Below are 20427 nucleotides of genomic sequence, written 5' to 3' on the forward strand. Positions count from 1 at the left end.
CATAACATAGACTCAAGCTAATGCTGCTTTGCTGCTTGAAACTTAAGTTAGTATTGGTTTAATTTAGTATTAATGCCTTCTGCTCCCATGGAGGAGGTATTTTTTCTTTGTCTAGTTTTTTTGGTGGAGGGGCATGGGGGAAGGACAGGGGAGAGGATGATGGGGCAGGCTGAACCCCTGTGAAGCAACATGGAGGTAATCTTTTGAGATCCATAGCAAGTCTTCTTCAGTGCAGACTTGTGTCATGCTTTCCAAGGCCTAAAGAAAACTTTTATGATCGCTCATAAAGAATTTTGCAGAGCTCCATCCTTTCTACCTCCATCTCCCTGTAACAGCCCACAACATTGCTACTTTTTGTCTGGAGTTTTCTCCTCAAGAGAAAGGAAGAGTGTGCTCTTATTATCTATTCAGAGAATTGACTCTTTAGGTTTATAAAAGTGTTAAACAACATTCTAACCGTTTTGGACCTTTGGACTTTATATTTGTACTGGTACTGTTTGGAACTGTTTCTCAATACAGAAAAAAGAGCCCGTTTAAGATCAGTGGGTTCAAAACATGAGAAAACACGGAGGACAAAGCTGGCACTGCTGTTGTCATGATTAGTGTGCTGATCTTCAGAAAAGGTTTACGTCCCTGATACATCCTAGAGATGTTAATTTTATTTGAAGACTTTTAAAATAAAATTGAACAGGCATAGAAGCAGGATGTTTGTGAATGTCATCCATGAACATTCGTAAAAGTATACTTCTGCTTTCGTGTAATACTCTCTTTCTGAATTCATTCAATGTAATGTTTCCTTGGGGCTTTTTTCAAACCCTGATAAGAAAAACAACACAGAAAAATATGACATTATTTCTCTGAGTATGTGTTTCAAAGAGTGCATTCTGTAATTGCTGGCATACTGCAGGTAAATATGTTGCCAGTTAAGTGTGTGGATTTTTAGTGAATTTGGTCGTTCCAAAGCCAGACCTAGCTACTTTTTCATTCTGAAATGGTGCTGGTTATTCTAACCCCCCTGACTGTGTCAAAGCCATTTAAACTGTTGGCTCTGGTCCATGAGATTTTCCATACAAGAGGATGACTTACATATTTGATATCCTAAAGATCAAGCAACTGTCGAGATTTCCTGACTGCTTGACACTTGTATTTTAACATGCCTGCTGTGGCCACTGGGACACAAAAGCAGACAGGCAGATGAATCACTGGACCGATTGCATTATTGTCGCTTGGTCAGTTGATAAGGGAAGAGAGATGAGAAAAGTGGGCTTCCTCTGTACCTTAGATTGGAAAATGCAACTGAAAAAGCAAAATAATCTGACTACAGTACCTCAGTGGGACTAAAAATAGAAATGATTCAGCTGGTGAAAATTACCCTTAAATGCAAGAAACCTCTCCCTATTTGCCCTCCCTTGCTGTAAGCCTTCAGTTCAGTACCAAGTCATAACAGGCCATAGAAAGGTGATAATAGGCCTATGCTTAATATAGCCCTGGTGGGAGCAGTTAAAATTTTAACCCTTCAATATGCATTCTCTTTGTGGGTTTGTGGATTGGATTCATATGTCCACTCGCAAACATATGTTTTAGAACTAACTCTTGAAAGATCTCAAAGAACTTGTCCCCAGATGTAGACATTTTTTAAACTTCCACGTTTTTGCCAGTTTTAAGTTCAAGATTGTGACACTGATTTTTGTTTTAACTGCAAATGTACATTGCTAGGATTTTTATTTTCAGTGGTTTATTTTTACTACAGTGCTATCTATAAAGCTTGATTTTAACTAAATTTTTAATTTTTTTATTGAGAAACTCCTATTATTTTCTCCCACACATATTAAACTCAGTCTGTCCCCCCTAGGAGACTGATATTTGTTTTGGGTTTTAATCACTAACTCCTTGTCTTGCAAAAATAAACAAGTTATAACCTGCTTCATATTTTAAGAATGAATTACGGTTCTTTAACAAGAGATATTTATAATGGACATTTTAACAGAATCTTAAGTGTGGTAACTCAAGAGGATGCAACTCTGCTGGGGTAGTTAAATAGGATGATAACATTTGCCACTTGTGAAAGTGTTAGTTATTTGTAATATTCATTGTATTTATTATAAAGAATATTGCAGTTACTTTTGCTTTTAATAAAACGGTATGTTTTCACACTATCTTAATATTGCGACATATGGCTATATTTGCTATTAATGCTTCTGGACCACTGTCAATATTTTGATTATGGGTGTGTTGTTATTATTAATTAAGGTTTGCTCTCGTAGTGATGCCTTTATAGTTACTTAATCTTTGGTAACAAAAACTTTTCAGTCAGATTGTTGTATGGGACTGGTTCTGTTCTGGTGGCATTTTGATATTCCAGGAGTTGCTAGCAATAGCCACCTATGCCAATACATTGAATTTGGAATAGCAAAAACTCAAAATGTGGAGAATAGCAAATATATGTACAGTGAATAATAAGGAATTCAACTTACAATGTAGAGGAAATAATTATCTATTGTACTTAAAAAAAGAAAAAAAAAGCTTTCGATAACTTCCATTGTTAGTGGTTGATTAAACAACAACATTGAGTTAGAATTCAAGTTTTTTATGAGAGAGAATAACGCCAGTCTAAGTGAAACTCTTGAGAGGTTTGTTGATCCAAAAGTACCAGTGAATGAGCAGTTCGCGGCGGGGGGGGGAGTCAAAGGAGATCAAATGAAATCTGTAGGAAGAGTAATGTAGAGTACGTGGGATAAGTCATAGAGGAGTGTTGGTTCATAAACTCTTCATTAAAATGTTCCAGATTATAATTTCAAACTAATTTTTGAAGCAGAGAGGAAAGTAGTACTGTTCGGCATGAGATTGCTCTCTTCCTGGAGTGAGAACAGGGTAATCTTGTTACCAACTCTGGATCCCTGGAAATTTATGGCTAGAGGGGATGATTCTGTCCACACCTACACACGGACCTGCAGCAGGAAGGAAAAACTGCAGTGAAGTAAAAAGACTGCTGCATCCTCCATGGCTGAGGGAGTACCAGAAATACATCTTGAGAGTAAGAGAGACAGCAAGGGCATTTCAGAAGTCAAGTCAGAAGGCTGCGTTGGATGAATGCAACGTTGGTGGGAGCAGAGTCTGATTGTGGCAGTGTTTAAAAAGTAGTGGTAGATTCCTTGGATGTAAGAGGGAGGTAAGAGGAAGCGTGAGGTTTGAGATCTGGACGATGGCATTTCTGTGATGAGTAACATGGGCAAAGAGTTGATACAACCTAAGGCAGTAGTCAAGAAAAATGGTCAGATGAATCTCTAACACTGATTGTAGACTAGGATTGATCAGTTGAAATGGATATAACAGCAAAAGCTGTACTCGCTATCTCTTATTTAATTAAATTACAGGAATATTTTTCAATAGTTAATGTATTTTAGGAGCTTCTTCATAATTCAAAAGCATCAGGTAGGTATATTCCTGGGATTACACCATGGATAGGTTTAGCCCCAGGTGTATCTTTGGCTAACACATTGCTGCTGCTGCTGCCGCCAGTTAGTTAAAGTAATGTACCATACGAGGTGTTACCTGCTAATCCAAAAGTCATCACAGGGAATTGATTTTTTTTTTTAAAAAAGCTGTATTTAACAGGGAATTACTGCATGATTAAAATCAACCTGAATATCATCTGTAGCAAACGTATACTTGAAAGCGTCACCATCTGCTGGGTGCCTCATCGGTGCTTGTGGCCAGTATGCCGGTAGGTACCTTTGTGAGCAGTGGGCTCTCGTGGGGGCCAGCGTGCCTTCTTGGCACTTCATGTAGGTCTCTGATCACAGGAGCTGAGGTTGGTCCTCTCTGTGTTTTGCTAGGAGAGGTGGTGAATGTAGTTTTTGAAGTCATTCAAGATTATAGGGCTTTTTAGTAAGGATAATTACAGATACTGGTGACTGACCAGGAATTGTTTCTGTTGTCTTTGATAGAAGTACTTGACACTTACTAAAGACACGCTTGATGTGGAGCAGTGTCCATAATGTCACGTCTATGCTGTTCTCCTTTTTCCTGTTAGGTCTGGAATATTGCAAACAATTTTGTTATTTTCCATGGTAATCTCTAGTATTGCAAGCTTTTCTGTGTAACAAATCATTTTTATTTATTGCACCCTCTTTCCGGAAAAATAATCAAATATGATGTGTCCACTTCCTACCTTGTGGTAGGAATGGAGGGAATATAAATTGGAATTGATTCATTTTTCTTAGTAGTAGTGTTGAGTACTAGCATAGAAGCATAGTAGCAGGTAGTAGCATACTAGCATAGTAGTAGGTAGTGTTGAGTACTGGCATAGAAGGTCTGACTGAATTCCAGAAGTTACAGGATGAAAATCCTTGTTTTTTAAAAACGGTGTTGTTCTTCATGTAATACAGGAAGGTTTGTTCGGATCATTTTCCAGGCTAGTTTAATAAACCAAGCAATGTGACTTCCTTACTATCATTAATTTCTGGTTTTGTAATTTTTTTTTTTTTAAGGTTTTGTTTGTGTAATTGATGAGCTGGGTAGTTTTACCAGCTTTTCTGGAACAGCTTTGCATGCAGGAAGTTTAACATGGGTGGTGTTGCCAGTTCCTGTTTGATAGCAGTATTTAACCATTTTGAGCTTACATTTTGTTTTATTTTTTAAGTTCTTTTGAAAAAGGGATTGTTTTTCCAAGCCAACCTGGCTGCATTGAAAGCCATGACTTTCAAAGTCTTAAAAATAAGAGGTTTTGATCTGGATAATAAAGCAACCCAAGACTTGTTTAAGCTCCAAAGGTCTTAAAACTTTTAGTAGCTTTCGTCATCTAGCACTCTTCAGACGACTAGATACCGTTTAATTTGAAATCGTTTTCAGTGAGAAATGATTCCTAGAATCACTGCCGTATTACAGCCTAATGAATCAGGCCGTTGAAGTGCGTATTTCTCTCCATTAACTACAGAGGCATGAAGGATAACTATCTCAGATATAGATGTCCATATGTAGGTGAGAATGAATCCTGTCGACTGGCGAGAACTTTATTCGCAAAGGTTAATCTTCAAGTTATTGTTTCTCAGCTGCAAGAGTGGGGAATTGTTGAACCACAGTTAAGGTCATTGTTTTTACATGTTGGTCTGCAGAACGAAACGGCGCTTGCTCATTGAATGCAGATGCTAAGATATTTACTGATCTTGGTAGGAGAGTGGAAAGTACAAATCACCTTTGGAAATGAGGCTATTTCTATTTTATGCACTTAAATATGCAGTCAGATGATGTGCAGGGAGAATTCCCTCCTGCAGTACTGAATGAAGCCGTGGATTGAATTACTAAAAAAAAAAAAAAAAAAAAAAGTCTGAAAAATCTATCTGATTGGTGGTGGCACTACATGGCAGGAGAAGAGCAAATATATTTCTATTTAAAAAGGACAGAAAAATAACCAGAGCAACTCTAAATCGCCTCTCAAAAATACATAGACTAATAAAACAAGGAGAGAAATGATTAGAGCCAGGGAGGCCAGTGAAGTACGACCTGGTATGTAGCAGGTATTTACCAAAGGTAGATCATGTGTCCTAACAGAAAAGCCTTTCTGCTAATGTAAATCAGAATGTGCAGAGGGCTTCACAGTGTACTCTAAAGTTTGAGCTGTTGGGATGGGGGATGGAGTTTCCAGTGAAAATCTTCAAAGAACAGTATTGAGGTCAGTCTTACCCTTTTCACTCGTTGCAAAGATGCCAAGAATAAGAACCCGCTTCAGTGACTTTCTTTGCCTTTTAAATCATTATTGAAAGATTTGTAAGTAATTACTGAATTTGGTAGTGGAGCTGTTTCGAGCTGGTCGTTGCCAGGTGGGAACATTGAATATTCAAACAGTTTGCTCTCTTTTCTGAGCTTTTTGCCTACAATATTCTGAGGGATGATTATTAGTAATAATGCTAGTCTGCACTTTTAAGAAAGGCCATGTTAGGAGGAGAGACATTAAAAATGATTAATGAAAACACTAGTGGTCAATTGATCAATTTTAGAGAGTGTACCTTCCTATTAAAAGAGACACTCATCAGCCACATTTGTATCATGCCAGCCAAACAGACTCGTTAAACTGATTAATAGCATCCCTGCTCTCACATAGTGACCTGAGTTTAGAGCCTGAATATATACCAGCTCCTTCATGTACATAATTACTGTGCTTTTTTTTCTTGAAAAAGGAGTTTGTTGGTTCATTTCTAACTGAAAGCAAAAGAAGGGACCCAAATTGTATTGAATTCAGTGATGGAATTTGCTGTGGATTGAGCAAAGGCAGAGATAGGAACTAAATATAACTACCTGCCGTATAGACCAGAGATACCTTCAACCATTGGCTTTGTTTTTCATTGGAAGGACAATTCAGAATCTGGAAGTGAGAATGATTGGGTTTCTTTGGGGTATATCGTAGCCTGGAAGACAATTTGTTTGGTTTTTTTGTGTGTTTGCTTGTTTTTGTTTGTTCATTTTTTCTTCAATTTTTTGGTAAATTGTGGGAGCCCGTCCTCTTTTTAGCTGCAGCTATGCTAGCTGAAGAAGTTAATGCTTCCTGATGCTTTTCATCACCTCTGTTTTGGAGGAAGAAAATGAGGAGGGCTTGCCTGAATTGCTTAACAGGTTTTCGCTAACTTGTCTTACACAGATTAACCTGCTTAGAAGGGTCTCAGAAAAGTAGCTCAGCTGGCACTTTTGAGAAGGTGACAACCTCTAGCTTGGGACTTCTTAAAATGGGGTGTTTACTCTTTGCTGCATGTGTCACAGCTGCAACAGGATCAAAATAGATTTTACAAGCTTCTTGTGGTTATATAGCAACTTACAGCTTATGTAGTCATCTTCGCCTGTGGTGACGATTTTGCTCTCTCTTTTAAAACAAATTTAAACGACACAGCTTTTTTTGTTTATTCTTTAAGTAGTTTGGTTTTGCTGTGAAAATTGGCAAAGTGCATTTGGAACTGTGGTAAGGGGAAAGCTGCTTGGTATTTAATGCGGACTGTAATGATGGTTAGTGCCATTCTTTAACTTCTTTACAACATCTTGCACAGCATAAAAGGAAAAGACATGCCAGGGTTTTTATAAGCTACTGCATGTAAACACAGTGTTAATTTTTTTTTCTTGCTCTGTTTTTTCCATTGTCATGGTGTTCCCTCTGAAGGCAATTATGAAGAGACTCTCTAAGAAGTTTTGGGACATGTGAATAAAATACTTGCCGTCTGAGGCCGGATTTGTGTATGTTTCACATTTTCTCACAGGTGGAATCTCATGTACATGTGCTCCAATACCAAAAAAGCTATTTCTGAAAGAGGTTCCTTCCTATAGCACGTGTTTGTTTGGGAAGCCTGTGTAGAACAGTAGACACACAAGTTAAGACTGGAAAAATTCATTCATTCATCAAATCTGCTTATTTTTGAATATTTTTAAAAGTCATTTTACATGTGAAGTCATTTATGCATTTGTGAAATGGAAATTTGTCTTTTTTAAATGAGTTCTCCTGTAACAGGCTTTTTTCCGTTGCTAAAGAAACTGCAATGTATGATTTATTTTGGTGGAATTTGAACAAAAATGATCTGATTCTACAGAAAGTGATTGTATTATGATATTTCCACTGAGTTTTTTGTCTGTAGTTAAAATGAGGCAGGTCATATAGTCTCTGTGATTTATATTATGTGGTTTTTTTTGTTTTGTTTTAAGTTCACCTTTCCAAAGCTGATATTTTACTTAAAAGGATGGAAATATTTTAAAGTTTTTCCTGTGTTCTCTCGTGGTTCAAGTCAATTAAAAACAAGCAAAAAAAAGACCCGAAACCAAACCCAGAAAATCCTCCTGGACATTTCTGTATTGCACCATCTCCTCTTGCAAAGCTCATGTACCTTGCAGAGAGTTGGGGAATTTGCTGCCTTTGAGGAAGACGGAAACAAGTCAAGGCCATTGAAATAATAATATTGTGCTGTTAGGTCCCCGTTTGTCAACTTTGAAATCTGTCAGTTAGGACACTTCAGCTGAGTGTTAAAAGACGAATGTGTGCTGTATTTTACTCCCAAACCTGTAGGACTGTAAGTCATTCACAGGCTTTTCCTTGTGGTGGGTATCGAGCCGAGGTTTTCCTTTGGGCTACCAATGACCCTAGATAAGTTTCTGTAGCAAAGAGTTAACTTGGAGTGGTCTAGCTACCATTGTTTTTGGCTGTTTTGAGGGGAGCGTAAGCTCTTAGTTCAGACGGTTACCTGTTCGTGCTTGGCTTACTGTAAGCTGAGTTATACTTGCTTACCCACACAAGCGGTATGTCTGGAGCAGAGCAACCAGGTTTCTCCTTGGATGAAGCTCAGGAACAGCGCGGTGATTGGACCAGCCCAAGGACACTTTCAGCAGGCAGTGTGGGTATCACTGTTCAGGTCCTGCTCCTTCCACCCAGCCGTTGCCACCAGTGCTATCCTGGCAAATCTTGTACCCTCACTCGTGGTTGGATAGCGTCTCTGAATCTAGTGTGTGCCATTGCATCGTGATACAAGTGAAGAGACAGCAGGGTGTGAAGTAGCCTTTTCAGCCTAAAGAAATATTTGTTCTTAAAAAACAGTTTTTTAAAAAAAGTTAGACTGTCTTAGAGCTACCAGAGTCCCAGAGGAGTTTCAGGTTCTTCTTTTCAGGGTGCTTTATTTGATCTAGGGGTGGTGAAGGGTTGCAGCCCCAGGAATCTTCCTGGCACCTGCGAAAAAAGAGCTGAACTAAAAGTATCTATATTAAGGGCCACAGCCAGGCATAACATAGCTGTGCAGCATTCTCCGCTATGTGTGTGGTCAGTGCGGTGGGCTTGGGAAATCAATCAGACAGCAAGGTTTCTGGGTGGCCACCACGCCAGGGATTGCACCAAGGGCTGTGCTGCATGGGTAGCTGGCCAGTCCTCTGGGCATGAGCTATGCTGCACTAGCTGACCCAAAAAACAGGCCTCGATTCCTAGGATGAATTGCGGAGGCAATAGAGTCACATAGCTGGTGTATCTTCAGCCCGTGTCGCAGCATGCTTACTACATTTATGTTGACTGAGAGCAGATTTTGGTGCAAGTCTGGAGCAAGGTTGTGATCATTCCTTTAGATGTGTAGCAAAGGGCCTTATGTGTTCAGACACTGTTCCTTTAGTTTGGACAGTTAAATGGTTGCTGTCACCAAGAGAAATGTCAGATTACACTCTGTGCAGAAACTGATGCTTTGCTAAGTGTCTTAAGGAAACTGGGGACCTCAGCTCTAAGCTTTGATTATTTCATTTACAGCTGTGTACAAGTGCGAGTATTGTTCGTTCTTCTAATGGTCTTTGGGATTCAGCAGCCTCTTAACAGGAAATAAAGAAAATCCCTGTTTTATTTTTTAAATGGGTTAGAATATAAATAAAGATTAATTTTGCAACTTTGAGAAGCGAGCAGAAGTATTACTGCCTGTACAGCAAGCAGAGCCAGATCAATTAAGGACTGAGCATAAACCTACTCTGAGTAAAGACACTGAACCAGCACATGTGGGGTGGGTGAGGGCATTTGAAAATGCTGATCTTTTTTAGCAGAAAGAAATAAGAATATGATGCCTGTACAATTAAATCTTTTCTGTACATCTGTATTCATTCCGGTCACTTTATTTAGGATTCTTCTGGGTTAATGTGGTTTTTAGTCCATTTGGCAACATGAAGATGAGAAAGAATCATTAGAGAGTGTTTTTCCTGTTATCCCACTGTTCCCAGTGAGAATATATATGAAAAAAGTGCATTTTACATTGATGCCTCTGTATATTATGTGCAGTAGATAGGCTCCTGAAAGGTGACTGTTGGGGATTAGGTAATAGGGAGGCATACTTACACTGGAGATTTTAATTTGCACAAAAAATTAGGATTAGTAATTCACAATAATTCCAGTTCACCTCCTGTAAGCCTACTAAGAAAGGCTGATCATTCCATGAACTTGAGGCAGGAACAGTCTTCCATTGGGTACTATCATTTTGGATTTTACATTTTGACTTCATTTTCAATGCACTTAATTGCATTCACCTTTTCTGAATTGTAGTTAAAATGTGGAAGCACAACAGATAGGATTCCAGTGTGAAATTACAGTAATCAATTTTTTACTCTTATTTTTTTAATTTCTCATGCTTGTAAGCCAGCCCTCTTGAGTAGAAATCTTGGATAGTCATTATTATTTTGAGAGCAGCACATACTTTGCAGCTTCCAAAGCAGTTACTTTTTAGAGCTATATTCTATTCTATAGAATCCTATGTTCTTTTGGTGGTACACTAGAAAGTGTGCTTGCTGCAGATTCTTTAAGACAATTATTTACAAAATACATTTTTACTAATTCACCAACATGTTGTGGCATGGTGTGTTTTTTATACATAATGTGTATATACATGTTTTTTTATACATAACATATGTGTGTATATATAAATACATGTGTGTGTATATATATACACGTGTATATACACATATGTGTGTGTGTACATATATATATACACACACATGCACACACATGTAAAAGTTGTAAGGAGTTCTTGTAACAAGAAAAGGCCTGTTAAGTTCCTTTGACTTTGTGCACAGGCTGGTAGGACAGCTGAGCAGAATTTTAACTCTAATGAGTTTGAACTGTGTGAGGGCACATGATGAAATAAGAGAACATGTGCTGAAAGCGTATGCTGTGTAACATGAACATTTCCTTATGCCAGAGAAGCAGTCAAAAGTGATGTGTGACTGTGTTTATCAAAATTTTATTCTATTTAGATCTAACAAAACCCAATGTCATTCTACTTAAAATAGAGATGTGAAGGGAATATCAAGGTTCCAGAGCTATCCATTCAAACAACAGAAAGTGTCAAAGATAACCAGCACTATTTTTAGAATAAAAATTCAAGGGGAATATATTATTTTGCCCTATTTTTTCCCTGTTCCCTGCAATTTACTGCACTCTTCCAGTTTGACCACTGGTTATTAGTTAAATTCGGACATTTGAGAACTCCATTCATTCTGTTAAATTTTTAATACTAAAACTTTTTCTACCTTTACAATGTACCACTGCACATAACTTTGTCATTTCGTTTGTCATATTTTATTTTGTGTACATTAACTCAGCTCTGCAGTTTGTTTTTTTTTAGTTATTATTGAAAGGCATCATCTTTTGCAGATTAATGATTCCCTGAACTTACATTACCAGAAATGTAGCATGTGTATACACACACACATGCATGTGCACCCGCACACATGCACACACACATATATATGTTTTTTTCAGACTGGACCATGAAGTTCTATGTGAATAGAGCTGCTATTAAAATTCATCTTTTTGTCCCAGAAGGCCTGGGACTTATCCTTGGAGTTGTAGAACTGAAAAAAAAGAGAGTCAAATAGGAGACCTGGAAAGAATAATGTTTGGTTTTCTAAGCCTCTGCTGAAAGGCTGTGTAAGCACTCCTTGAAAGATAGTCATTGAAGAAAGCCTTTAAAGGAAGGAGGAGACAAATTGCACACAGGCTTCAGGCAAAGGGGTATGTTCTGTTAATGAACCAGTCATTTACATCTGGCCAACGGCATTCTCTTTTTCTGTGCAAACACGTTATCAGAATATAACACAAAAAAAGCAGCTGCACAGTTGGTTGAGCGAAGGATGCAGTTTCTTGCACTGCGAAGGAAGACCCTAGTGTCATTCAGACCTTTCAGGGAGTGTTTGGTGTACAGGTAAATCCTACTTTCGGTGGCATCTCCGTGTGGGCCCCACCAGGCTCCAGTTGAAGTCAGGGCAGATGTTCAGGAGGAGCTGGATCACACTCCCCCTTACTAGACTGCAGTCTCCTCATTTTTGCATACCCCAAGGACTGAGTTGGTGGCAAAGCTATTGCTTCTTACCTTGAATCATGATGTATTTCGGTAAGCGTGTGTGTCTCTTCTTTCTCTGTGCTAGACGTCATTCATCCTAGGAGTTTGTATGAATATTTCAATCTGTAGGAGTTCAGGAGAGCTAGGTATCACCTAGCAACAAGCATCCCACTCTCTGGCTTCTGCTTCTTTTATTAACACACCAGTGAAAACCAGAATTTGAAGCATTAAGTTAATTTTCAGAAATATTTTTAATAATTTAAGGTATTTCTGTTGTGACACCACATCGGAGAAACAAAGGATAGGAGGGTGGAGTCACTCTTGAATAATTTTTAAGACAGATTACCATCAAAGCCTACCAAAAAGTTTAACTGAGGACAAAATAAACCTTATGATCACAGTTGGTTAGATAGTGACAAAATGCATAGGAAATGCTCTTTTTAGTCCTGTGAGCTCTATAAAATATGTATTAGTGTATATATGTATTTACACTTAACCTAAATTGAGTGCATTTTAAACTCTTATTAGCTAGTTCATCTTGCAAATTGTGATGACTGCTGATTGGGCAGTGGCTTACACCATTTAAAGTTTTAACTTTTTAATAGAAAACTTTGTGGCAAAGTGTTTAAGCTGGTTTAACTTGCAGTTATACAGGATTCCATTTCTGAAGAGCCTTGGGACTAGATTGAAGGAAAAAAAAAATTGGCACCTGAAATGCAATTCAGGTAGATTTTCAGGTATACTGATCCAGCACAGTCCTGCACTGAATTTCAGCCTCTCCTGTCCTTTACTGGTTCTAACGCTGAAGGACTGTTAAAAATCTGTAGCAGTTGTTTACTAGACATTTGGTCTGTAGCTTCTGCAGAATGTCCGGTTTATGGAATTTATGAATTTCCTTTCAAGAACTAGAAATGTAGGAAGAAAAGGGCAAGTATGATGTGTCTGCTATTAATATATGGGTGGCCAGCCTCCATACTGGGTTGAGGATAATCCCCATTTCTTAGGGGAAATGCTGCAGAAACTGTGCTTTCAATTATTCTACTGCTGTCATGAACCTAGTTCCCTGTCTGATATTCAAGGTGGCCTTGACGAGCTTGGAAGAAGTCACATTCAGTCTTCAGGGAAGTTTACTGTGACTCAGGGCCTTTGAAAGGGGTTAAGAAAGTTTTAAGTGTACATTGCAGGGCTTTCAAGGAGAAATGTGCATACCTTTTTAAAGTAAAATAAGTGATTCAATGAAGTGATTCAGAAGTACGTCTCTGCCCAAATATGGAATTTGCTTGGTAGAGGAAAAGATTAAAAAAACATGATTCAGCAAAAGACTTAACTTTAAGTGTATGACTGAGTTGGTCCTTTCCAAATGTATGTACCTATATTTGCCTAAATTAGAAAATTGGGGGAGTATAACATGAGGAATACTTCATAACTGTATTAGTGGAGATTTCCTTAAAAATTAGTCATATGTAGAGGAGATATGAAGATGATACTCATATGAACTTGTGTTTTAATGAATTGGTGTAATGTTTTTATATGTTCAAAAGTGTTCTGTTTGTAGAGATAAAGAAATCTTTACGTGTAGAGTAGTCCCTGTTTGGCTAGAAATATGCACTGTCCGATTGTCCTGAAATCCTTTTCATATTTCTTACTCTATTCCATGATTCCCTCTCCTCTCCACCACCTGGTGGGGATATCAGTCAGTGTGGGACTACCAATGCGTTTATTCTGATAAAAAGGCATTTTCTTATGGACTGGATGTTTTTAATTTCTGTTTGGTTTTCTGTTGCCAGAGGAGATGGAATCTAACACTTGGTGGCACGGATAAGCTTTACAAAGCTTTACAATCTGAAAATACAATTTTAACATGGTTAGCTTTTGGCTGGAAGTGGACACAATTCTGTGTTTGCAACTTAATTTTTTTTTTTTAGTTGAAATTGTCAGTTTGTTATATGGTTTGTTCTATGATTATTTAAAGAGCCTTTTTGACATAAAGGTCTTGAATCAAGTATATTGTGCAGTTGTCTCATTTTTCCGGTAGCTTTTTTTCTGGTATAAGAACCACTTTATAGAAATGACAGAGGCTTATGCGGCAGAAAGGATGTATTAGATTTGTAAGGACAAACAATCCAATTTTTCACATGCGTTTCCAAGTCATTTCGTCTGGAGCTTTTCAGCACTTCTGAAAATGAGGTCACAGAATTGTGGAGTCACCAGTTGAGCAGATGTTTTCAGAGAAATGTTTAGCTCTTCATCCTCACCCCGAAAGCAGCCTAAAATAGTCATGATTAAAGAGGTCTTTGGCCTATATGTGTGGAATCTGTGGCAAGCGTGCGTTGCCCGTCATAACGGGTGCTATTTGTCACCCTTGCTGGCGGTCCCATGAGGCCGAGGAGAGGTCGTTCGTGTCCTACCCGCCACATGTGCGTGTCGCTGGGCCACCGTGGGGCCGGGCTGTGGGCAGGTGGCTTTGCGGGAGCTGCTTTTGTGCTTGCGCCACTTAACAGAGATGCAGACGAGTGGAAGTGCTTTTGTGAACCTGTAATCCACCTGGGAGGAAGACTAGAAGGATTCAAAATGCAGACGGAAGTGGACAATTCAGTGCTTGATAAATTGTGCAAACATGGGGAGAATTAATAAGCAATAGCATTGCTAAAGAAGTAGCTTTTTCCCTGGGAGGGCCATCGTACGTGATCTAATAATGTAAAACAACTGCAGCTCTGATTATTTAGATAGCTGTAAGTTAGCAGTTTAGAAACACATACCCATGTTTTCTTTATTGCCATAGCCACGGTAACCTAATAGGACCTCCAGCATTCGCGTGTAACTTGAAGCTAAGTTGCGCTGTAGGAGGGGTGCGTGTGCGTATGTTTAGATAGAAGTAAGGATGAGAAAATGTGGAGAACTGGAAACAATTGCAGGTCAAAGGAGCTTTCCCTCGGACAGAGACTCCATCAAGCTTTTGCGTACCGTTGCGTTTGGTTTAGAAGAGCTTGATGACTGAGTCCTTTCCTGTTCAGGTTAGATAACCACAAACTGTAAATCCAGGACACACCAAATCTGGTCCAGCTGTCCCATTTTTGGACATTGGCACAGAGAAAGAGCTGCTAGAAATTCAAAGGTCCTTCTTCCAATGCGCAATTCGGGGCGGGGCGGGGGGGGGGGGAGTTGATAATATGCAATGCTTGCTGGCTTGGTTCACAATTTGCTTTGTGAAATGGAAATTTTGAAGCAATTCAAATTATGCCAAGGGAGATTAAACAAGAAAAAGCCAGCCTTCAAGATGCATCAAAGACTGGGCAAATAATCAACAGTAGTTAGAGCACTGTAAGCATACAGTATTTAATTACATTTAGTGAGGTCAGTGTTTCTTGGATTTTATAACCTTTTATGATTCATATGAATATTAATTTGAAACTTAAGTTTATTTTATTTCTAAGAAAATATTAAAGGTTAATAATAAAAAATATAAGTGCATGGTATTTCATCAAGTTAATATTAGCACAGTATATGAATGTTTACTAATTTTACATTCCTGCTAGAGTCTTCTATCTTGTTTTCAGTGTAAAAGTTTGCTAAGTTTATTGAAAACTGTTAGCCATCTTATCATATATACAGCCATAATGAAATATTGGGTTGTGGTTTAAAAATGAGCAGGTGATGCACTGTTACTATTTGAAGGACTACCTTGGTTTGCATGATATAAAAATAAGGGCAGATTGTTTATAACAACTCCCTGACAAAAGATTTAGATTCTTGATTTCACACCATTTACATTATTAAAAGAGACGTGTAAGTAGAATTTGCTTCTGGATATATCCATGTATTCTTGCAAGTGGTTTAAGACTTACTGTCAGTTATTTAAATTTTAAAAATTTGAGGCTTTTTTTTTCAAGGCTTTAAAAAAGTTAGAATGCCAGATTTGTATATTTTCTTAAATTTGAAGGAGTCCCCCTGAAGTATAATACTGTATTTAAATCTCTATGTTTTATATACATTTTTATTTTCTTTTATGGATTCATGTGGAATCAAAACTAAAATAATCATATATACATGGAAAACCTTTCATGAAATACATATTCAAATTTTGTAACAGCCTTCAGTTATTTTCTGTGGCTGGAGTAATGGCTGAGTTGTAATAAATGTATTTGCTTTTTAATGCAGTTATTGTGCAGATCTCACATAGTATTTCTGGGAAACACATTTTGAAATACCAGTGAAGATTATTCATGCTCACTAACTGCTGTGAAGTTTACCTGTACAATCACATGGTACTGATATAGAGTGGGCCCTGAAGGCTTGGGATTTAGTACATTCAGTAACAGGTCAGAAATTTAAGTGACTGAGAGAATTGACTAAAATCATTGGGTATCAGGAAATATAAGGCTTTTTCCAGTATACTTTTATTTGGCATATTCATCCAGTTTTATTTAAAATGCTTATAAACTTACTGTTCTTCTAACCTCTGTTTCACTATAGAACAGGCTTCTGTGTTTGGGTTTCTATTTATACAAGCAGTAGTATTTGAGAAATTAACAAAACCCTAAGAAAATGCATCAGTTAAGTGCTAGTTGTTCAGTTTTCTCAGAAATACTAAATTATTTCATCTTTTCTTTTCAGGATTGAAGTGGATCGAGGGACGGATGGATGACTGAATATTCATATGAAGAGGAAAGCCATAAAAGTTGGTTGACATTTTTATAACCATATGCATTATATATAATACTGCTATTATCAAAAATTTATATTGTATTACAAAACATAATAGATGAAATAACCAGTCTGAACTTCACATGATGTGCTGTCTTTCAGGCAAGGGAGTGCTATATACATAGCTTAACAGAACAGTTTCTGACTTATACCAAAAAAAGCAAAAAAACCCCCACAAAAACAAAAAAAACAAACAGACAGACTTGAATGTTCAAAGGAAAGCGCAGTATGTTAAGAAAAGAGGTAATTCCATTGAAGTCAGGTGTTTAAATGGACAGATACACAATGGTATTTATTGTTCTTCTGTGCAAGGATGAAGGGAGAATGAGACAAGAGATGTCTTCCATTGCAGCTATTGGTTATGCAGCTTAATACATTGTTGAATGTCACTCAGATGCCACATCGGCAAATGTTCTTTAGGAAATCAAATAGATTATGATACATTAGTAAGTATCTTGGTGCTTTGTTTTCTTATGATAAAGAAATGGCTGGTCCAGCAGTATGCATTTTCTGCGCTAGATAAAAAAAAATAGAAAAAGCTGTTAGTGTACCGCAGTGGTTTACTGACTTTACTGTTATGCTTTAGAAAAATGATAAAATTGAATAGACCTTGACATCTGTCGATCTGACTAGTTAGTGACTGTAAACTATAGACTTTGGCTGGGATGCTGTGTTAACCATTGCCTGGACTATGCCTGTAGGTTTGCACCAGAGCAAAGGAATTGTAATGACAAATATAGTGCACAGTACAACATGATACAGTGCAGCAATTCAGCTAAACAAGGCATTCTGGAAGCTCTACTGGTGACTGTCAAGAAGTGACATGTTATGGTGCAAAATCTTTTTTACGTAAAGCTTTCTTCATTCCCTGAATCCCAGTCAGGGATGGGAACAATCAAAAAACTAGCAACTAAGATTTTCCAGAAGTGCAGTGTCAGTTAACACCAGCATTTTAATTTTGTAGTTCCGTTCATTATAGCAAGGTAATTTAGTAGGGCGGAGATTCTTACTTATCTCAGTGATAATTTGGTTATATCAATATTGAGTGGGTCAAAAACTTATAGTTTACTGACAAAAGATTTAGTAGATGCTGACGTTTCTTCTCAGGTTAGACTTTTTTGTGTGTTTATATGAGGTAGTACATATGCTGATCTTAGATACCGTATGATTCACAAGGAGCAAAAGACTTGGAGGAAGCATCTGTGTCATTGAATCTCGTCTCCTGAAATAACAGCCAACAAAATAATATTTAGTTCAGAAGTGTCCATAGAACTGCTTTGTATACCACAGGTCCCAGAAAACCCCTCAAACATCCAGAAGCCAAATTTAAACCCAAATAGAGACAGAAAATGGGATTAGTAGCTCTGCAGCCATATTTACAATTCCTTTCCAGGATCAGGGACCCAATGCCCACCAGATATGAACCAGCAGTTGCTGCTAAAACCAGTTCGCAGACTCTTGAGGAATTTTTCTTTTTGATTGCTGACTTGTTCATGGCTCCTGTCCATACCAATATCTGATAGCTTGGGGTGGGCTCAGTTCATGGGAAAGCAAACACTTCCCTGCTCCGATCTCTTGGCTGTAAATAGCAGAGTGAAAAAGGAATACCATCTAAACTCTGCTTGCATGTTCCAAAATTGCAGTAGTAAAATTCTCTACAGATGGACTGGGGGGCCCTCTTTACCAGAGAAAGTTTAAGAGAGAGTAAAAAGACCAGTTACTTATCTGTAAGTTATCTTTGAATATTAGTTGCTGTCCCTCATGCTGTCCCAAATGCTGTCCCAAAAGCAGCACACCACAGAGCAGTACTACCACAGCATAGCAGTGGCTTGCGTTGCATTGTTTGAGGAGAAACTGGGTCAGGCTGGAAGACTGCAGCAGGTATTTGGCTTGGGAAGTGGTACCAGAGCAGAAAACGTTAAGGGTTTGTCAGATCCTTGAGAGGAGCAAATGTGACCAGAATTTTGCACAAAGGAGAGAGATCAGGCAAACTCAAAAGACTTCTTGACTCATGTGGCCTTTTCCCAAGTTTCTGAGGAAAGACTTCAGTCATACAAGAGATGCAGCACTACTACTTCTGTATCTCTGTTCTTAGGTCTGCTTTTTTGCTTCAATGCAGGGTGATGGAAGAAAGAAGGAAGAACAGAACTGGATGGCTTCTTTCATTCCAAACTATAGTTCCACTGTCGCCGGTCTTTCTGATGCCATCCCACAGTAATCATGGGAAAGCAGTGCAAAGTATCTGCAGCTAAGGAAATGGGGATACTGAATTACTTCATTACCTGCTTTCTGTTTGGCAGTCTTTGCAAATGTAGAACTCTGAGTCCAGCTGTTACTCTTCTACTTTTAGATCAGAAAAGTACCATGTTTAAATTGTATAATCAAACAAACAAAAAAAAAATCGGTTATGTGGAATCGGATATGTTATATCTCTCAAAATCTGAGACTAAAAATTGCTTTTCTGGGAAGACTGATTCCAGAAAACTTAAGCAATAGAGGTGAAGAGGGCTCTTCTGTGGTCACTTTTAAAAGCAGAGGATAAAGTTCTGGCTCCAATAAGAAAGAAACTAGATTTTGCCCATTATCTGACTTCAGCCTTTCGCTTTATTGAAGAACTAAGAACATCCTGCTTTGCTAACCAAATTTTAAGATCCAAAATATTTCCATTATTTGAAACACGAATATGTTGATGTGTCTTTAGCAGTGTAATCAACTTGTGTTGCATCGTGTATACTTCAGCCCTTTGTTGGTCTACCTCAGACCATATCATAATATATATAAATGCATTTTTATGCATAAAGGACACCTAAACACATATGCAGCTATTAAAGGAAATATGAACATAGATTTTTGTGTTTCATAAAATGAGGTCAGATGAATCTATCCCAGAAAAATAAGAAATGTGAGATAAAGCTGATAGCATGCATGTATATTGAATACATGTAGCTTACAATGGTTATACATTATCTTTAATAACAGAGATTGCATCCAGAGATTCAGTTCTTTATTCAGTCTGACATTTAAAGTTTACATTTTGCAGTGTACAATGACTGAATGCAGATTTATGAAGATGAGATACCAATGTTGAAGCTGATAAGGAAATTGGTAACTGACAGGGAGGAACTATAGCTCAAAAGGTCCTGGTGCACATAAAGTCTGAGACTTTAAGTCAAAAAGAAGTGGGCAAGACTGAAAGGAGGTCAGAGAGCTAAATCAGAGGGTAGAGAGGAGAAGAGATGGCACAGATTTAAAAGGCAGGTATGCATTATTCTTAATGAGTGGTCTTGGGTGCAGTCTCCCTCTTACATTGTGGTTTCATGGACTGCCTACAGAAGTACTACTGGGCAGTTCATTTCATTAGGCCTAATGATGATCTAAGCTATTTAATGCAATACTCAAAAGGTGATATAAAATACACAGAGCAGAACTGAATTCAGTGGTGTTGGGAGCTTACTGCTGGGCTATATGATTAGCAAGAAAAGTACTGTCGCACAGATGTAACCTATATGTCATTCCTTTTAAGAAACAAACAAAAGCAAACTTTAGTTTAACTATTTAGAGGGAGGGACTCAATGCAAGAAAATCTGTTCTGGAGCTCATCCCATCCCACTCTCCATACTTCTGTTTTTTTCCTTGTCTTATTTTTCCCAACTCTGATGCAAAGCAAGACATAGGAGGGTGCAGGTCATCTGAGCTGCCGGTTATGTGTGTGGAACTGCACAAACCCAACTGATACCATCCGTCAGTAATCATGAGGAAGCTGTGCAAAATATGTGCAGCTAAGGAAGGCAGGTACTGAGTTATTCCATTACATGCTTTCTGTTCGGCAGTCTTTGCAAATGTAAGACTGAGCTCACCAGTAATGAGGGTAGGGCTGCCATTCAGAGTGACCTTGACA

General features: G+C 38.1%; 1 protein-coding gene across 7 annotated transcripts in view; it reads left to right on the plus strand.

Annotated features, from left to right (window-relative positions):
- The window catches only part of KLF12 (KLF transcription factor 12), a 261300-nt gene that overhangs the window by 60748 nt on the left and 180125 nt on the right, over positions 1–20427 (plus strand). For 5 of the 7 annotated variants that reach the window (XM_064504763.1, XM_064504758.1, XM_026120828.2 and 2 more), the window contains one exon: positions 16440–16503. In XM_064504763.1, the coding sequence (XP_064360833.1) occupies positions 16483–16503 (21 nt within the window). In that variant the 5' untranslated portion in view covers positions 16440–16482. Of the gene's footprint in view, positions 1–16439; positions 16504–18648; positions 18768–20427 lie in introns of all 7 variants that reach the window. The other 2 variants (XM_064504759.1, XM_064504760.1) reach the window with 1 other exon arrangement.

This window comes from Dromaius novaehollandiae, chromosome 1 (assembly GCF_036370855.1).
Source record: "Dromaius novaehollandiae isolate bDroNov1 chromosome 1, bDroNov1.hap1, whole genome shotgun sequence".
In the NCBI taxonomy this organism is placed as follows: Eukaryota; Metazoa; Chordata; class Aves; order Casuariiformes; family Dromaiidae; genus Dromaius; species Dromaius novaehollandiae.